This window comes from Oryzias latipes, chromosome 5, assembly GCF_053564925.1.
Source record: "Oryzias latipes strain Hd-rR chromosome 5, Olatipes_Hd-rR_3.1".
Classification (NCBI taxonomy): domain Eukaryota; kingdom Metazoa; phylum Chordata; class Actinopteri; order Beloniformes; family Adrianichthyidae; genus Oryzias; species Oryzias latipes.
In genome coordinates, this window is record NC_136241.1 from 21,980,350 (window position 1) to 21,999,332 (window position 18,983).

The window sequence follows — 18,983 nt, forward strand, 5'->3', positions numbered from 1 at the left end:
CATCTGTTCTGTGCACTATCCTGTGTTAGTTTACTAAATGTCAAAGATGGTCAGTTTGAACAGGTTTCCATAAAAAATCAAATCAGAGTAGGTTTTTTTTCTATATTTTCCTTTCATGTTTTTTGTCCAATAAAGATTATCTATGTTAGTGATGTCACAGCTTCCAGGCAGAGGAAAATTAGTAGGAAAGTCCTCCATGATTCACAATATGTTCATTAATCCTCGTTTTCTTAATCCTTAATACTTTACAAATTAATTTTTTCATCCCAGGACCCGTCTGTGATGGGGGTGACACCTGAGAGGGGCCCAAAGGCAGGAGGAATATCTTTGACCATCACAGGCCGAAACCTGCGGACGGGGCTCCCGTCTGACCTTACCGTCACTGTGGGAGGGGTCCCATGTGAAATGTGAGACTGGGATCAACGGGTGTCATCTTCATGCTGATCTGACGGTTCCTGACTCACTTCCTGTGTCTCCTCAGCATCTCTGAGATCCAGAGCTCCAGCGTCGTCTGCAGAACAGGCAGCAGCAACACCACTGGAGAGCACCGGGTCACACTTCACTATGGCAGCCACCAGCGCCACCTACACTCCTCCTCCTACCGCTACACCCCCAACCCCAACGTCACACGCGCAGCTCCGGCCAAGAGCTTCATTGAGTGAGAGTGCAAGTCTTTATCTTCTCAACTTCATCCTAGTTTGCAGGGATCTTCATGTGTCTGTCTGCTTCTTTGTTAGTGGGGGTCGACTAATAATCGTTCACGGCCAGAACCTGGACGTGGTTCAGGAGCCACACATGGTGGTCTCCTACCCCGTTAGCCAGACTCAGAGGAGGCAGAAGAGGAGGCTGACCAGTTCGTCTCCTGACACCGGGTGTCAAGGTGACCCGCTTTGTTCCGTTAAACAGGTGGGTTCTGGTCGCTGTAGGTTATATGTTGACAACAAGAGTTCTTTAACCACAAATTCCTTCTTTTCTTCACCAGTTCACAGAGCGCTGTAAGGTGAACTCCTCCTCCCTCATGCTCTGCTACTCCCCCGCCGTGGACGAGTCTATCTTGAGGTCAAAGTTTAGGGTGGAGTTTCTGCTGGACAGTCTGCGCTTCGACTTCAACGCTCTGAGCCCGCAGCCCTTCAGCTACCAGCCCAGCCCGGTTCTGCAGCCACTGAACCAGCAGAACCCCCTGAAGGCGTACCGCTACAACCCTGGCAGCTTCATCCAGCTGGAGGTCAGTTAGACCGTGCTGGCAGGAAGTTACCGTGGCAAGCAGTCCCCATTGTCATTAGCAAAGACACGCCCCCCCTCAGCCAAAGCTGCAGCTGTTGGATCAGCTGCAGGTCCACGAACCAGAGCCTCCATGAAAACGTTGAAGTTCATCTGTGAATCATTAGATGTGTAGAATTTTTCCGAATTAGGCAGTTTAATATCAACGTGAACAACATGAAAAGTAGATCTGTCATCTAATCAAACTTACCAGGAATTTTTCGGCAAAAAAATATATGGGATGTTAAATATCCACTCCGATGAAAATTGAATTTTTGGCGTTTTTAACATGATGGGTTCATATATGAAGAAAATTACGCTTAAAATTGCATTTTTGAGTATTTTTATTCAAACTTTTGTGAATCTGGAGCAGATAAAAAATTCACTTTATGAAGAAAATACTCTGGGCAGACCACAGGCTCCCTGCTCCGCTCCATTCTGATGCATCCACTTGTAGACGACTAGATCCACGAATGTCTTTGTTTTCCGCGTCCGAGCTGGTATCTAGCTCAAAACTGTACGGTTGGATAGCTCCAATATTGATCGCCATTCTTGTTCTAACAGTAATATTAGGTTTGGAGTGTTAGGGGCTGTAAGCTAGCAGGAGAACGTGTACACAGAGAGCTCACGGTAAGGCGGGTGGGGTTGCTCTATGCCAACATTCCTGCCCACAACTAAGAGGTAAAATTCTAAGGAATTACTGAATTACTAAATTAGAAGGAATTACTAAATTATTGGGAATTATTTCAACTTTGCATAGAAATTGGACCTGCAGGTTTTTTTTCCTTCATTAAACTTAACTTCAGTTTGCAGTGCATTTGAGGCTTTTCTGTTTTTCTTAGTGAAACGTGTCAGATATCTTCTTATATTCGAGCTTCATGATGCTGGGGAGGTTTGATGTTACAAACCGGCTATGAAGCTGATGTTTTCCTAAGCCAGTCTTGATCTTCTCAGGGCGACAACCTAGACCTAGGCATCAGCAAAGAGGAGGTGGTGGTTCTGATCGGGGACGTTGTGTGTGCTGTGAAGACCCTGACCAGAAACCACCTGTACTGTGAGCCGCCGCCCCAGCAGCTCAGACCCGGGCCCAACTGCAAGAAGTGCGAGGTGTTTGACCAGCTTCCTGAATTCACGGTGAGTCCTTCCTTTTATGCTCACAGACAAACAACAGTTTTTTCTCCCATAAGAGCCTAACTTAGGATGTGTGTTTCAGGTCCAAATGGGAAACAAGAACTTCTCTCTTGGCAAAGTGCAGTATGATACTCTCAGCTTGGCCACGTTTCCTCTGGAGGCTCAGATTGGAGTTGGAGTTGGAGCTTCTATTGTTGCGCTCATTGTCCTCATTATTGTGCTCATCTATAGGTCAGTGTTTGTTGTTTGTCACCAATGAGATTATTCAAATAAAGAAAATAATCTCGGAAAGACAGAATTTCTGATACTAAAATCCCTTCTGGAAAAGCATCTTTTGCAGTGTGGAAACAGGAGGCTAACATCTGACTCTTGATTTGCTCTGGTTTCTGTAGAAGGAAGAGTAAGCAGGCTCTGAGGGACTACAAGAAGGTCCAGATCCAGCTGGAGAACCTGGAGACGAGTGTGAGGGACCGCTGCAAGAAGGAGTTCACAGGTAAGAGCCAGCTTGTTTGACGCATGAAAAGGATGAGATCAGGAAAGGAGGGATTAAAACTCTCGCCATTACATGTAGCTACGTAGGTTTCTACCACCGTTTTCGGGCTCTACGTACAAAACATGCAGGCGTTGAAAGCGCTTTCCAAGTAAAACCAGGTCAAAGTTTGACCAGTCATGGACTCGGATTTGGTAATGAGGTAGGGAGGACATGAATGGTATGGCACCAGGTCTTTCATATATCAGAATGAAACTGTGAAAGAAAAAACTTCTGAGACTTTTCTAACTGTAGGTGCTGGACATGTAGCTAGTAAACAGTAGAAAAAGAAGAAGAATCCACTTTCCACACTTTCCACACACTGTCCAGTGTGAACACCACACTAAAGGCTCACTCTTGAATGTGCGTTCTAGAACCTGTGTCATTTTCCAGTGTGTACGTAGCTTGACTGATAGAAGAATCCTCTCTCACCCATTACTCTCTGTCAGATTTGATGACGGAGATGATGGACATGTCCAGCGACCTGGTGGGCTCAGGCATCCCCTTCCTTGACTACCGAATGTACGCAGAGCGCATCTTCTTTCCTGGCCACCGGGAGTCTCCACTGAGGCGAGAGTTGGACATTCAGGAGAGCCGGCGGCAGACGGTGGAGCAGGGCCTAGTGCAGCTGTCCAACCTCCTCAACAGTAAACTCTTCCTCACTAAGGTTGTCTTCACACTAAGGAAATGTCACGCTGTGGACAGGCTGAGCATTTTCAGGGGGAATGACCTGCCCTTTTTTTCTCCTCAGTTCATTCATACTCTGGAGAGCCAGCGTACCTTCTCTCCCAGGGACCGGGCCTATGTGGCATCGCTGCTGACTGTGGCTCTCCATGAAAAACTGGAGTACTTCACCGACATCCTCAAAACGCTCCTGAACGACCTGGTGGAGCAGTACGTGGCCAAGAACCCCAAACTCATGCTGCGAAGGTAAAACCAGGAGATGAGACTGAGCGTCACTTCAGATCAGTGTTCTAACTCAGCAGTGTTCTTCTTCTCAGAACCGAGACCGTAGTGGAGAAGCTCCTGACCAACTGGATGTCCATCTGCCTCTACACGTTCCTCCGGGTCAGTTGGGTTCTGTTTGCTCTGTGTGTCATGTTCTGGGTTTATGCTGAGTTCAGAGATTTTGTGCTGCAGGACTCTGCAGGGGAGGGTCTGTACATGCTGTTCAGAGCCATAAAGCACCAGGTGGACAAAGGTCCGGTGGATGCAGTGACTGGAAAGGCTAAGTATACCCTGAATGACAACCGCCTGCTGAGGGAGGACGTGGAGTACAAAACGCTGGTGAGGAGAGTCACAGATCTGCTGAGTGTCTTCTCATTATGAGCACCAGATGACGCATATTTACCCTCGCCTGCTCTACAGACGCTGAACGTGCTGGTCCAGGGTGGAGGCGTGAACGAGACTCAGCCGGTGCCTTCCAAGGTGCTGGACTGTGACACCATCACACAGGTGAAAGAGAAGCTCCTGGAGCAGGTCTACAAGGGCACCTCCTTCTCCCATCGGCCCCACGTGGACTCTCTGGACCTGGGTAAGGAACCACACACCTCCAGCTGCAACTCTTAAGGCCTGTTCACACCGGGACGAATTTCGCCGGCGATTTTCGCCGACGTTTAACGCCTCGTGACTAAACAAAGGGCACCAATGAGAGTGTGCACACCGACGCGAAAAAACGCCACGCGTTAAAGCGTCAAAAAAAAAAAACGCCTCGGGTTCGTTTTTTTTTTTCGACGCATCGCGTCGAAATCTACTCGACCAATGAGAATGGCGCTTTTGCTCACGTGTCTGGAGCTTCTGAAGTTACAGTAAAACACAACTTGGGGGCGCTCAAACACAAAACTGCCTTGCTGAGCACACATACCAGCGAAGAAGATAGACGCCAAGTAGCGTCTACACAGCCGCGAAGCAATAATGACGGACATTCTAAAATATCCCCGAACCAAGCACCAGTTGGAGCTACTGGTGCTTGAAATATTCATGTTTTCTTTGTTTGATTCTGACAAGCACGTAAATACTTGCTCTCTTCTTCTGAGTGAAAAGCGACTTTAAGAAGCGTAAAGTTGCGCAGCGCCACCTTGTGTACAGGAGTATTTCTGTTTTACATTAAGCGCCATCTAATGTCAGGGAATGAAATTGCATGTTCACTCCACTCATCGTCAGCGAAAATTGCCTGGGTGTGAACACAAAAAACGTGGCGAAAAACGCTGGTGAATAACGCCTGTCGAATATTCGTCCCGGTGTGTACGGGCCTTTATGCTTTATACAGGAATCTGTGAGCTTCTCTGTGTTTCTTCAGTACGGTGCGCCCCCTGTAGGTGGATATTAAATCTTCTGGGACACCTTTTTGTTTAAAGACCCACTCCAGTCAATCTTTTCTAAAAGCATTCCCAGTTGTTAATTCAATGTAATTTATTTTATTTCGACTATGTATCTTGTGGGCGGCAGTGGCTCAGGCGGTTGAGCGGGTCGTCCAATGATCAAAGGGTCGGCGGTTCGATCCCAACTTCCACCAGCCAACTGTCCTTGTGTTCTTGAGCAAGACACTTCACCCTCCCTGCCTCCAGTGAGGATCCACTGGTGTGTGGATGTGTATGAATGATCCCGGTGATGGTCAGATCGGCCGTAGGCTCAAACTGGCAGCCACGCCTCTGTCAGTCTGCCCCAGGGCAGCTGTGGCTCCAACAGTAGTTACCATCACCAAGAATGAATGAGGAGTGAATGAATAATGGACACACTGTAAGCGCTTTCAGCGTCTGGAAAAGCACAATCCATTATTATCTATTATTATTATCTTTTTTTGTTTTTAATGTTTATTGACAATGTTGTTAGTTTTGTTTTTGGCATTATTATTATCGCGAGATTGAGATTACGCTACATATAGAAACATGATATTAGTTACGATTGTTTTTCTTCTTTTTTTGACAAAAACTTGAATTTTATGGCAGAAGAAATCTGATATGGCTAACGATAAATCAACACATATAAATGTAAGATATCTTCAAATCCACATAATGACCATTAACCACAAGAATAAAAGTCCTTGCAATTAAAAAAAAAAAAACACTTTTTTTTTTCCTGACACCAAATCTGAATTTGCATTAATGTAGTCTAATTTTGTAAATAAGTCATTGCATCATCTTCAAACAAGATGATTTGATTTTCTTGTTCAATGGAGTAAATTGTTATTTGAATATAATCTTGCAGCTAATTATTTTAAAAAAGAAATTGCTGTTTTCTTAACAGCTACTTAGTAGACTCATGAAAGAAAAGTGTATGTGGGTTGTACCTATATTTGTTGATTGTGGAGCCCTTACTGATATGTGTGGATGGTGTTTTCAGAGTGGAGGTCCGGCGTTGCGGGTCATCTCATCCTGTCAGACGAGGACTTAACTTCTGTGATTCAGGGGAGCTGGAAACGGCTGAACACTCTGCAGCATTACAAGGTGAGGCCAGAAATGCTGCAGGAGGACAGGGAGAACGAAATTACCAAAACAGTTTGAACATGGGTCTTTCCTGGTGCTCATCAGGTCCCAGATGGAGCAACAGTAGCTCTGGTCCCTCGCCACACCAAGAATCTCCACCATGACAACCACGACTACATAGCTGGAGAGAGTGAGCCCCTTTAATCTCTGTGTTTCTACCTGGAGGCGAGTAACGGTGAAACGGAAATTCTCAGTCAATCACATGGACATCTTGTGTGTTCAGAGACACCGATGCTCGAGGACGCAGATGAAGGCGGCGTCCGGCTGTGGCACCTGGTGAAGGCCAGTGAGGAGCCTGAGCTGCCAAAACACCGGCGAGGCAGCTTGAGGGAGCGGGAGAGGGCCAAGGCCATACCAGAGATCTACCTCACCCGTCTGCTGTCCATGAAGGTACTGAACAGACACGACATCCGTCCACTCAGACGTGAGTGCACACGTCCACGACAGACTCCGGGATGACAGCAGGTGTCTGTGGTTTGTTACGGACTAAGGCTGAGCTCCAACTGAATCCAAAAGAGTTTCCGACTAAAGAGTGAGGTGGACCCTCAGCTTTTGCACTAGATCTTGGTTCAAGTTGATCAAATAAAAGCAACACCAGCAAAGATGTGGATGTACACATGCAGAAGATCCAGAGGGGAGGACCAAATCCCCACAGGATAGGGTCACTTTTTGAAATTGGGGACAAATTGGAAAATAATAGCAATAATGGATTGGATTTTTCTGTGCTTTGTAAGCGCTATGACGCTCCCCCCGGCCACAGTTGGCCGGGGGGAGCGAGGATCGACCTGCTCAACCACCTGAGCCACTGCCGCCCCAGAAAAGTCAGACACGATGTCTAAAGAAGGCATAAAGCTGTATAGGGGATGACGCATACAGCTGCTGCGGGTTTTTGAGTTGTCCGGGACCATGGAGGGTCGTAGACAGGAGCGGCTGCATCTGAAGTGGAACGCAGGTGTAGTTCTCTTGAAGCTCATGTGACCACTTTAAGGGACCTCTTGAAAATGGTACGTGCTGTTGTTCTGCGTGCGGTAAAGGTATCGTGAAGTATTTGGAAGGATAACCCAACTTGCACTCACTTATGACGTATGGGGGATACTATGGTACGGTGCCCCTTACGCCACGCTCTAGTCGTTGGTAGTAAGGTGCTCATACTGGCTCTTTACCAAATGCTGCACACACGGGATGCATGCGCTGTTCGCAGGTTTTTGGGGAGGTTGAAAAACATGAAAAATCTTTCACATGCCTCCGTCTCGCCTACTTCACCCATAGGTGTTCAAGTGTTCACTATGACCAGTCGCCCGCACCATGCCTGTAGGGAAAAATGTGCATAAAATATTTTCGTGCCACCTTCCTGTCCCGTACATTTCCAACCTGCAGACGGCCCCTATTCCCCCTATGGGGCAGTTGGAATGCAAGCTTTGCCAATGATGTCCAAAAACGGCTGTTTACAGGTGTCCCAGTCGTTGCTATTCTGATGTATTTCTTATGTCATCGCTTAAATAGCAGCTTGCTTGGGTTTAAATTTCTCTTCCCTGGTTTGTGTCTAGCTTTATGTGAGGAAGACGGGGAGACTCTAAACGTGACCTTTGATCCGTCCTCCTTTTTGTTTCTCAGGGAACGCTTCAGAAGTTTGTCGATGATCTATTCATGGTGATCCTCAGCACCAGCCGCCCCGTCCCGCTGGCTGTTAAATACTTTTTTGATCTGCTGGATGACCAGGCGGGCCAACATGGCATCACAGACCCTGAGACCATCCACATCTGGAAGACCAACAGGTACCAAGTGTCCAGGTGAACTCCTGCTTATCTGGGACTGCGTGATGTTCAGGTTCCCCCTGTTTTTTTACAGCCTCCCGCTGCGCTTCTGGATAAACATCATCAAGAACCCTCAGTTTATCTTTGATGTCCAGGCGTCTGACCACGTTGACGCTGTGCTGTCGGTCATCGCTCAGACCTTCATGGACTCGTGCACCATCGCAGAGCACAAGCTAGGGCGGGTCAGTGTCACTTAGTTATGAGATGGTGCAGCTTCTTCTGGACATTCGGACAGACAGGTTTGATTTATTTAAAAAAAATCTTCTCTGGAAAACAGGATTCTCCTATCAACAAGCTGCTGTATGCCAGAGACATCCCCCGCTACAAGCAGATGGTGGAAAGGTCTGTGACCCTCATTCACCTCCATGTCAAACATAAAACATGACTCCGTTAATGATGGTCGTTGTGGTTGCAGGTTCTACGCTGACATCAGGCAAACCATCTCTGCCAGCGATCAGGAGATGAACTCTGCCCTGGCTGAGCTGTCCCGGGTGAGTGATTACCTGAAGACAGAGTCCGAGCAGCCGCTCACTTGAGTTCAAATTCAAAAAAGTTCATAGTGTCTGTATGTATTAGATGATTTCTTAGGTTACTTTTTATCAGACACTGTTGTGTTTCACATACCTGACATCGGAGTCGACATCGGAGTTGAGTCTGATGAAGGCGGAAGTGCTTCTGCCAAAACATGGTATGTGAAACACAACAGTCACTTGAGTTCTCTTTGTCTTTCAGAACCACTCTGGAGGTCTGAACTACAAGGTGGCCCTCCACGAGCTTTACAAATACATCAACAAGTACTACGACCAGGTTTGTACTGGTGACACATCCCATCGAAACGATCTGGAAGAGCTCCCCCCTGGTGGAAGGTAGTGGGAGGATCATTTCATTCCAACACAATCGTCAGTGTTTGCTGATGTGAGCATTTGGACAGGAAGGTGTGACCCAAAAAAGGCCATAAGAACACGTAAAAACACAATTTTCTTAAGAGTGGGTGTTTAGGAAACTGGAGAACTTGTGAGGACAATCCATTTTAAACGAACAATAATCCAAACTGAAAAACTTTTGTTTGTTTAAAACAAAACAACAACTTTATACTGATTTCTGATCAGTATAAACCACAAACAAAATAATCGGATAAACAAAATTATTTTTAGGATGATGATTAATCTTATTCTAAATGTTTGTCCTAAAATATGAAGCTTCCAGATCTAAAAGCACAAAAGAGAAAATACTCTTCCTCTATTCCAAAGCAGCAAACCTAAAAATTATGGATTTAGATGAAATCCTGTTAGAATCTTCAGCATGTAAATATGATTTCAGCCCTTTGTAGGACTTAAAATGTTTACCACAAAGATCAAAGTGAGAACAATGAAAGATCAAAGAATTCAGGCATTTTCTTCTTCTGTTTTTATTCTTGAATGAGGAGCTTTGAGCAGATCTGAGATCAGTGTGACATCCCTGCAGCAAATCCAGAACGGAGACGGGCCGAACTGACCACCAGACTCATTCTGTCATTGATCCTCCCGCAGTAGCTTTGTCTCTAAACCTGTCAGTGATGCTGTTTGTCTGAACTTCCAGATCATAACGGCGCTGGAGGAGGACCCCATGGCCCAGAAGATGCAGCTGGGTTTACGACTGCAGCAGATAGCCGCTGCTGTGGAGAACAAAGTCACTGACTTGTAAAGGGGGGTGGACACTGACTACTTAAAGCTGGGGGGGGGACGCTGAAGCTGCTGTTCAGCTGCTCCTCCTAGACCTGAGGCACCAGCAGATCCAGACCAGCAGTCTCAAACCAGGACCAAGGGGTTGGATAAAAACTCTCCATCAGGCCCTGCTGTCACGTAAACATAGACTTTGGGCTCTTCCAAAGTAATAAAACGATAATCCTACAAAAACAGAAAAGGGACACATCCGAGCATCAGAGCGGCATCCAGTTTCCCTCCACGCTGATCTTCACGGCGTGACCCGGCTTGGTCAGGCGCCGGATGAGTCTCTCACTGAGCGTTGTAACGGTTTTATTTGTTTGTTTTCCCCAACAGCTCCGTTCAGGAATGCTGCATTGCTGCTGCAGAAATGGGTTCGTTATTGTTTTTCTGTGAATGGTTCTGGTACTGAGTATGTGACGCATATTATTACACAAAATCGAAGGTTTTAGTTGTGGCTCTAAAGAACAGGCTTCAGTACTGGCATGCAGCCATCAGGAGGTGTCAGCCGCTCTACCTCAGCCCGCCACACTGCACCCTCCTACCTAACACAGCCGTATGCCCCCACCCCATCGCTTCTGACTGACAGTCCAATTTTTCATATTTATTGTTCACCTCTGTTCTGATCATTCCTATTTTTCCACGTCAGAAAGATTAGTTTTGTCACACATTGAACGCCATTGTTGGCTGAATCGGCCCCGCCCACTTTCCGGTTTACTGTGGAGTTGGATGGAGATGGCCCTGAGCTGGATCCAAACATGTTCAGCTTCGTGCGATCTCGGGGAAACCTCAGCGGGGAGGAGATGGTGGGAGATGGCTGTAAGCCCCCGTCGCCCCACGGGATCAGATGTGATGCGTCTTCACGCTCACGGATGAGGTGGCCTCCAACCAAACACCACCCTCCTGTTTGTGCTGCTGTGTCCTCGTCCTCCACCTGTTACTAAACGGAAACTAACGGCTCCAAGTGAAAGTTTGTCCTCCGAGAGACACTAACGTCTGATGTAGAGCAGGCTCTGCAGGAGCAGTTTTAAAGAGGTTCCTCATTACGTGTTAATATTGTTGTACAGACGGATTTTAAATGTAACTGTAGGGATTTAACCTGTTGAAGACAAATGCAGATTTTCACAGATGTAATAAAATATTCTTAAAATACGATGTTGCATTATTCTGAGTGCTAAATAAAGGTTTGCGTGGCTCAGGGGGGATGGAACTACTGCTAGGACCTGGCCTGATGTAGCTTTAGGGGCTCAGTCCAGCACGTTCTTAATCTCTGGACTTTCATCAAAGTCCAGCTGCAGTTCCTGACAGCGGTGCTCATGTGGTTCTTTTCTTTGCTCGTTCTGAGTTTCTAGGTATGGTTTCTGCAGAATGTTCTGATGATGTTCTAATGGTAATGAGAGTGATATTCTCGTCAGTGTGAGCGGAGGACCAGCTCTGTTCTGGGATTTCCCGTAGAGTCTGACTGTGGCGGATGAGAGGTGGATGCAACAGAAGCTGGAATCCATCATATACAATCATCATCCTCTGCATTAGACCATGGGTTCACTTGAGCTCCTACAATCAGAGACTTGAACACCTCTCTGCAGGAAGGAGCACTTTCACACATCTTGTCAGCTTTTAGACTACAACGCCTCATAGGCACTGAATAACAAAATTTTTTTTAAGTGTATTCGATCTCCTGTTTTAATGGAGCTATAGTAATAAGGTAGTTTCTCCTTTGTGGGATCAATAAAGTTAGATTATATTTTACAAGCAAAACCTGTATGGCGTTTCATGGCTGCCATTAATTGAACAAGCGCAAAGACAAGTGAGCGGTTGCATTCAGAAACTGAGTGAGCGAACCTTACAACTACGCAAGCGCAATGCTAACCGAGCGGCACCGCATTTACAACTGCATCTTAACTGAGCAGCAACCCTGAGCCCTCGCTGGGTTTGGGCCAGCAGTGTTCAGGCGGTGTTTGTCACTTAAGGGGGGTAACCTGTCTGGTTAATCTGATTGGCCGAAATTTGCACGTCAAACCCGGCGAGGCAGCGGGGCGGGACTATAAACTGAATAGCTGGAAATTGTCACAAGTTGATCAACCAGTTCTTCAACCTTGGCTACTTTGTATGGAAGCGATTCTGTAGCATAATTAAAAATAAAAGTCAAAACCAGAAATGCTTTTTCATTTTCAAAAGGAAGTTGCATTTTTATACTCAAAATTAAAATGGAAAAAAAATGCTTTTTCATTTTCTTCTTCAACACTGCTTATAATTATATTTATTTGCAGCTTCGCGCTGATTTTGCTGTTTGATGACAGCTGGAGCCCCATCACCATGCTAAACGTTTGCTGGTTGGACCAACTCAGCGCGAAGCTGCAGGAGACTATCTTCTAAATGTGCTTTTATTACTGTCATGATTATTATTAAGGGCCTGCTCGATCATATTTTATTAAATCCGTGCGTTCAGTGCTTTTTTCTTCACTGCAAGGAGGACCCGAAAGACGGGTTAGCATTAGGCTTCAAACAGCCGTGGAGGTACTTAAAACTCTGAACGGACAATGAGCATCTTGGATGTAAATATGTGGGGATTACATCAGTCTTTATTTTTGTTCTGGACACTACTGGAAACACAAATTCATATGATGGTTTCTCAGATCATAGCAGCATTTCCGCCTTCGGTGATCAGGAGCTTCGCGCTCCGCTATGCGAAGGCAGCTGCCAGTCCGAAGGAAAAAAGCTTTTCCGCGGTGCGTCCGATGAAGGAGCGCAGAAGGCGGAAATGCTGCTACTTAGTCCTGAGAAGCTGTGTAAACTCATCAGAAGTTCACAACCATCACAAAGCCGTCTTCTCTGCCGCTAACACAAAGCTACACTGCTCCTAGCATGTGTCTCTTAGCAGCCGGACACACAAAGATAGCAGTGACGTCATCGCCTCGCCTCCCCGCTGGAAATGCTTATTCAAATTGAATATTGCGACAGTGTTCACAGGGTGGATGTTGAAATGAAAATGCAATCCCCTCTTTGCATTTTTGTTTTAATTATGACACAGAATAAGCAGTTTTTAAGTAGAAGTGAAAAAGCATTTTGAAGTATTGATTTTTCATTTTCATTTTGAGTCATTTGATGCAGCTACATTTTGAAAATGAAAAAACATTTCTGTTAACCCATTTTAATTGTCAAATTAGACATTTCTTAATGAATTTTGCTACACCTTTACCAGAGAACTTTTTGAAAATGAAATGTCAAATACCATTTTCTTTATCATTTTAATTAAGTGACAGAATAAGCAGTGTTGAAGTAGAAAAGGAAAAAGCATTTTGGCGATTTACTTTTTCATTTTAATTTTGAGTCAAAAAATGCAGCTTAATTTTGAAAATGAAAAAGCATTTCTGGTTTTGACTTTTATTTTTAATTATGCTACAGAATCCCTTCCATAACTTTGAACATTCAGGGGGCTTGTTCAGATATTTCTGTGCAACAGGAATTTGTTTCCTTTTTTTTTAACTTGAATCATTTCCCCCTAATTTCTATTTATCGAGCATATTCAAACATGTTTTTATTTTTGGTAATGGAAACATTTAATTTGTTTAATCAAAAATAAAATTAATTGAACTAATTAAGGGCCTCCTTAAAAAAAAACTTAAGCTGTTAATATTTAATGTATTGGTAGATTGTAATTGTTTTTTAGCTGTTTAAAAGTTTTTGCATATTTTGCCTTTGGTGGTAAACTTGTCAGTTTTGATGATAATATTTTATTTCATCATGTCACCTTATGACGCTTCAGAGAAAATCATAATCAAAATAACGAATCAAAACAGTTGACTCTGGAAATAAATGATTTCAAACTTTTACAGGAAATGTTATGGTCTTTGTCTTTCGTAAATACTGTTAAAAGTAATGTTTATTTATTTATTTTTTGTAATATTTCTCTGGTATTATTTCGTCGTCGCTAAGCGTTCGCCTCCCGCTATGACCGTAGTGTTTGGCTAAGACGCGCATTGGAGATTTGACCGCGCGTGCAGGCTAACGAAGGGCGGCTAGCTTGACTGTCGCTTTCCGCCCCTCTCTTCTTCAAAGGAAGCCCGCTTGACCGCAGCAGCACAGGCGAGCACACAGAAAGACACCACGCTTTAAGTTTGAAATTATCTCGCCCTGCGTGAGAGTTGGACTTCAGCGAAACGGGAGAGGAAATTTCGGTCTTCATCGCTGTCCGGAACCACAAACGTTCAGGTGAGGTTAGGCCTCCGCGCGGCTCTGTTCGCCTATGCTAACATTAGCCTGTCGTTTGAAATTATTCCAGAACGACATATAATAAAAACATAAAATAAAAAAGACAGATTAAGTCCAATAAACCGAGATAGTATTTCGATGCAGAAATAACAGATTTAAATTAAAGAATTCCAACTATGTTATTTGTGTTAATGTCGTCGTGGGGGTAAGCTCCCCCTGTTAGAATTATTATTATTTATGAAGTTTATTAAACCTTAACCTAACTATAACTTTATTTTGCACCATTTTGCAATGAACTGACCTCTTTGCCTCTCTGAAACAAGTGAAAAGCAGATATTACCTCCCATTTAAATATTTTATTTTTGTGAAATCTGAGAAACATTCAGACTCGCTGAGCTCCTCATGTTTTCAACTGACGCAGAAAAAAGGTCAGCTCTTCCTTGAGATTTCTGAAAGTGCCTTTTGTTTTAGCAGCTTTTAAATTTAATATAAATCTTGTATAATTTATGATGTAATCTGCAATTTGCAAATGAATGTTTGAAATGCCAGTTCTTCGTAAACTGCTCTGTAGCTCAGACAGTGGGAAAACTTTCACAAAATCATTCATTGGCCATTTTTCTACTGTTTTTCTAATCCTTGCTTTTAAAATGTTCCTCTGGCTTCCATCTAACATCTGTTCTGGTTTTGAAGACTTTGGACCAATAGAGTTTTTAGTGAATTTAGGTCATTTTTCAGAAGGGTTTGAGTCAATGACGTCATCCAGGTGTGTTGAGGGCCAGCGTCCTGCTGGTCTCTCAGATATCCATGCCCTTACAAGCAGCTGATCAATTGGGTCAGGTGTGTTTGGCTAATAAGAAGATCCAGGGAGGAGGTTAGCTGGAAAATGAGCCGGGCATTGGCTGGAGTTCAACACTGCTGATACAGTTTGATCAGATTACGATTCTGAATTCTACCCAGCAACTGGATGATGTTACTCTCTTCAGCATTTTAGACACATCAAGATCACTTTGGTAAATTGGTTCGATGACTCACTTTGGCATCAAAATCTTTTTGGCTCCATTTTTAATTGGTTTTTGCTTCATAAAAAGTGCAATCTTTTCTAGTTCAAGCTTTAGGCTGTACCTTTTAACTCGGCATCTTCAAAAGTTTAATCCAGGGTGTTTCCATTTTTTTGTTCCAACTTTTTTTTGTGTTGAACCTTTTAAGCAAATTTTTTGGTATGCAGTTTTGTACAATATTTTATCTTCTACGTTTTGTTTTAGGCTTAAGCTTCAACTATTAGATGAAATTTTTATTATTTTTTTCACTTCCTTTCCAATTTTGTCTGGAATCGGCCTGTTTTGAGCCGGGCTCTTTTGTTTTTGGCAAATATGAGGATTTTGAAAATTTATTCTGCACATCCTGAAAATGTTTGCTTTATCATTCCCCCCTGCCTCTTCCTGTGTTAACCCAGTCCAGAAAACATGGAGCCATCAGAGGAGCCAGGACCAGAGCTGGGTCCTGCAGACGTGAACCCGGTGTTTCTGCAGCAGCTCAGGGAGCTGGACATCCCTGAAGAAGCAGCCAAGCAGGTGGGACGAGTCGTGGGCTTTCATACGTTCAACCTGCCCATGGCTAGACAGCATATAAACTTTAGTTTTATTATTCCTTTGATAATTGATGGATTACATACAATTATAATGGATGATCCTCTTTTTTTTTTTTAAACAAAGTTTATTGAAGTGCAGCAGCTTCTCTGATTTTTTTATGAAGCCTGGGGGAAAGAAATAACATGGTTTACTGCATACTTGTTCTGAGATGCTCCTGTTTTCTGTCTGACTGTTGCTTTTGTCCACTCCAGGCACTCCTGCAGACGGGGAACGTCTCTGCTGAGGAGGCCGCCATGTACTACTTCAACAAGCTGGAGAATGAGGTGCCCATAAGCTAGCCTTAGTGCCCTACAGGTACACCTGGGTACATTAGACCCCACAGTTTGTCCCAAGGCGAAGCTCAGTGTCTCTGTTTGCTGCGGTGTAGGAGGAAGTTGGGGATGACGTGCAGTTCAAGATGGTGTTTGTTGTCAACATGGACCTGGGTATGGGAATTGGAAAGGTAAACTGGTGGACCTGCTTTCCTTCCCTTCAAACACAGAGAATGTCTGATTAAGTAGCAAGTTGAGTAGAAAATTAGATTTTTTTTTCATCATTGAAAAGACGGAAAAAAAAAAAGACTATGAAAGAAACAACTTTTTCAGTGTTATCACCAATATTAAACATCAAGACAGTCAGAAACAAAAATGAAAACTTGACCATAAACGGAACAAGAACACTCAACGGCTTTCTTTTATTATTGATACCCGCTTATTCTGCTGCTGTAGTAGAACCATGGACTTTCTGATTAAAAATCAAATCATGTTATCAGACAAAAGTTTATTTTTTATTAAAAACACAAGATCAAAATTATTCCAAATAGAAACATTTGGATTTTAATTAACATTTGTTGACTTTTATTTTTACATTGACATAGTTTCAAGTTTAAACACACACATCTGTAGTTTGGCTATTTGGATTTGAAGAACAGTGATGTTTTTCTGTTTCTACTTAAAGACGAAGCACAGAGGATGGCTGTTGACTTGGTTGGTTTGTGTGCAGGTGGCCGCTCAGGTGGGTCATGCTGCCGTGGGTTTGTATCAAACTCTGCAGGAGAAGAACAGCTGGAGGGAGATGGCTTGGAAGTGGGACCACAGTGGGTAAGACCCTCTCTCATGTTGGTTGAGGAGTTTTTAAAAACTAATGAGGCATACTTGTCAAATACGCTTTATAAATCAGCCTAATCATTTATATCTGCAGAATTATGTTTATTCATTGAGCAGGGCTCTAAAATGTAATTTGAATCCTAACAATATGGAATACTGATTATTGCAATCTATCAATCAATTTTCCTTTAAAGCTATTTCTTGTGAATATATATATATATATAGATTTTTTTTTTTTTTTTAATGTACGGATGTCAATTGTTGTCGTAAGATTAGCTTTTGCTGAGTTTGATGGTATTTAATATAACTGTAAATCACATCATGAATTTGGCAGTGATCATTTATTTAGCAGGCTTTATAATTCTGATTCTTGATTTAGTCTTTAAAGGAAAGAATTGGGATGCAGAACAGGTTTTTTTTCCTGTTTTTTGTGTTCTGCAGCTACATGTTATTACCACTGTTACACATTTCTGAATGTAGCCATTGGTTTAGGGGTAAGAATGACTGATAACGAGAAAAATGTTTTCCATCCAGAGCAAAGAAGGTGGTGCTCCAAGGCACAAATGCAGCTCACCTGCTGGAGCTGCAGGCCCTGGCCAGCAGCCTCGGCCTGCCCACGCACCTAGTCCAAGATGCAGGTCACACCCAGGTGAGCAAGCATGTGTGTCATTATTCAGTCCGGATTGACTGGGATCATCTCTGGTATTGTCGGGGGAGGATTATTTAAAAATACCCATGTGTCTTTCTGCAGGTGGCATCTGGCTCCCGCACCGTCTTGGGCATCATGGGAGAAGAACAGATGGTGAACAATGTCACTGGTAGTCTGCAGCTGCTCTGAGGGCCCAACAGGGTCCTCACAGACTCTGCACACAGCAGTCAGCAGAGGGCACCGTCTGCCACAAGCAAGAAGACTGTTACCTTGAGTGTTAGGAACAGTCCAGAATGATGGTGATAAAACACCCACCCCTGATGAGACCACAAGCTCTCAGCTTGGTTTCTTTTTCAGTCATGACTCACCTCGCTTCTCCCTCCTCCTGACATCTAAAGATCTGTTTGACCAAAATGACATTTAACCATCTCTGTTCCTTAAATATTAAGTCTGGGTTTAGTCAGGGGAGCTGTAAACAAGAAAATACTATTCTGATCCCTCTGAAGACATGCAACACCTCAATGCTTACATTTCATTTGAAAGCTTAATGCTTGTGTTAGAAAGGTGATCATGTTGCAGCAAATGAATCCTGTGATATGTGTGTCATGGTGACCAGCTGATCAAAAGAACATCTCTTTAGAAAGAGCTTGTAAAGGTCTCTACCCTGCTGTGAGTACTGGAGGAGGAGGGAGGTCATTCTTTACAGATGATACCATGATACATTCATTTTGTATGTTTCCTGTGGATTCTCCTGGGTGTACATTCTAAAATATTAACTGTGTCAGATGCTTCATTTCTTGTCATTCCATCGTTTTTCTTCATATGAACACACAGCTGTTTTGGAACTCATCTGGAAATACTCTTATTTCTAAAGCGGCATCTGAAAAAGTTCCAAGCATTGTACTATTTTTTATTTTTGCTTTGTTATTGCAGAGGAGGGTAAATGCATTCACTGAATGGTTATTTGGAAAATCCAGAAAATTATGTTTAGCCTGTACAAATTAAAGCATACATAAGGGGGTTTTCCTCAGTTATACTTTTCTTTTCTTAAAACACTTGTGCTTGTTGATCATTTATAAACTGTTAGTGTTTGAACATATTCATTCAGAAAATCACTTGAGCTGTTTAAAATGCTGAAAAGTCTGAAGCCTAACTGTGCATGTAGTACTAAATATAATCTGTGTGAGACAACTCCTACCCTGGCCTGTGTGTTCTAGTATTCCACTCAAGTGAAAAATAAAGGAAGCAGCAGTGTGGGTAACTACGTGTGTGTTATGTTCTCACTGACACGTACACAGAAATTGTGTTGACATGAAGGTGGTGCAGCCAGGTGGCAGTGTGATCATGTCTCAGTGCAGGCTTTAGCCTTGCAGCATGTTTGGATCTTAAGGCGGGTCGCTCTGTGACGTCAACCAAACAAATACAGATGTTTTCAAAATTATTTCTAACGTTAGTTCTAACTACAA

The 18,983-nt window shown here is 43.7% G+C and overlaps 2 protein-coding genes across 5 annotated transcripts in view; both read left to right on the forward strand.

Moving 5' to 3' along the window:
* The window catches only part of plxnb1b (plexin b1b), a 64,638-nt gene extending 53,564 nt beyond the window's left edge, over window positions 1-11,074 (forward strand). For all 4 annotated transcript variants that reach the window (XM_011475201.4, XM_078947483.1, XM_011475203.4 and 1 more), the window contains exons 18-38: window positions 271-407; window positions 482-658; window positions 738-906; window positions 983-1,225; window positions 2,215-2,394; window positions 2,474-2,622; window positions 2,784-2,884; window positions 3,370-3,587; window positions 3,672-3,850; window positions 3,922-3,988; window positions 4,061-4,207; window positions 4,289-4,454; window positions 6,263-6,366; window positions 6,451-6,535; window positions 6,629-6,795; window positions 8,020-8,180; window positions 8,254-8,401; window positions 8,497-8,561; window positions 8,635-8,710; window positions 8,952-9,026; window positions 9,798-11,074. In XM_011475201.4, coding sequence (XP_011473503.1) covers window positions 271-407; window positions 482-658; window positions 738-906; window positions 983-1,225; window positions 2,215-2,394; window positions 2,474-2,622; window positions 2,784-2,884; window positions 3,370-3,587; window positions 3,672-3,850; window positions 3,922-3,988; window positions 4,061-4,207; window positions 4,289-4,454; window positions 6,263-6,366; window positions 6,451-6,535; window positions 6,629-6,795; window positions 8,020-8,180; window positions 8,254-8,401; window positions 8,497-8,561; window positions 8,635-8,710; window positions 8,952-9,026; window positions 9,798-9,902 — 2,919 coding nt within the window. In that variant the 3' untranslated portion in view covers window positions 9,903-11,074. The remainder of the gene's footprint in view (window positions 1-270; window positions 408-481; window positions 659-737; window positions 907-982; window positions 1,226-2,214; window positions 2,395-2,473; window positions 2,623-2,783; window positions 2,885-3,369; window positions 3,588-3,671; window positions 3,851-3,921; window positions 3,989-4,060; window positions 4,208-4,288; window positions 4,455-6,262; window positions 6,367-6,450; window positions 6,536-6,628; window positions 6,796-8,019; window positions 8,181-8,253; window positions 8,402-8,496; window positions 8,562-8,634; window positions 8,711-8,951; window positions 9,027-9,797) is intronic.
* A 2,793-nt stretch (window positions 11,075-13,867) lies between these two features.
* On the forward strand, window positions 13,868-18,778 carry LOC101156005 (putative peptidyl-tRNA hydrolase 2). The gene is made up of 7 exons (XM_004068907.5): window positions 13,868-14,134; window positions 15,588-15,705; window positions 15,975-16,046; window positions 16,151-16,225; window positions 16,765-16,862; window positions 17,403-17,517; window positions 17,620-18,778. Exons 2-7 carry the CDS (start codon window positions 15,598-15,600, stop codon window positions 17,704-17,706), a joined length of 555 nt encoding a protein of 184 aa, XP_004068955.1. The 5' UTR covers window positions 13,868-14,134; window positions 15,588-15,597; the 3' UTR covers window positions 17,707-18,778.
* The last annotated feature ends 205 nt before the right edge of the window (window positions 18,779-18,983 follow it).

What these genes read in the sequence shown, in the direction of transcription:
- LOC101156005 (XM_004068907.5), top strand. Translation starts at nt 15,598, where the DNA reads ATGGAGCCATCAGAGGAGCCAGGACCAGAGCTGGGTCCTGCAGACGTG. An exon ending in TCAACAAGCTGGAGAATGAG is followed by an intron (nt 16,047 to 16,150) that starts GTGCCCATAAGC and finishes GCTGCGGTGTAG; the next exon opens with GAGGAAGTTGGGGATGACGT. An exon ending in AAGATGCAGGTCACACCCAG is followed by an intron (nt 17,518 to 17,619) that starts GTGAGCAAGCAT and finishes GTCTTTCTGCAG; the next exon opens with GTGGCATCTGGCTCCCGCAC.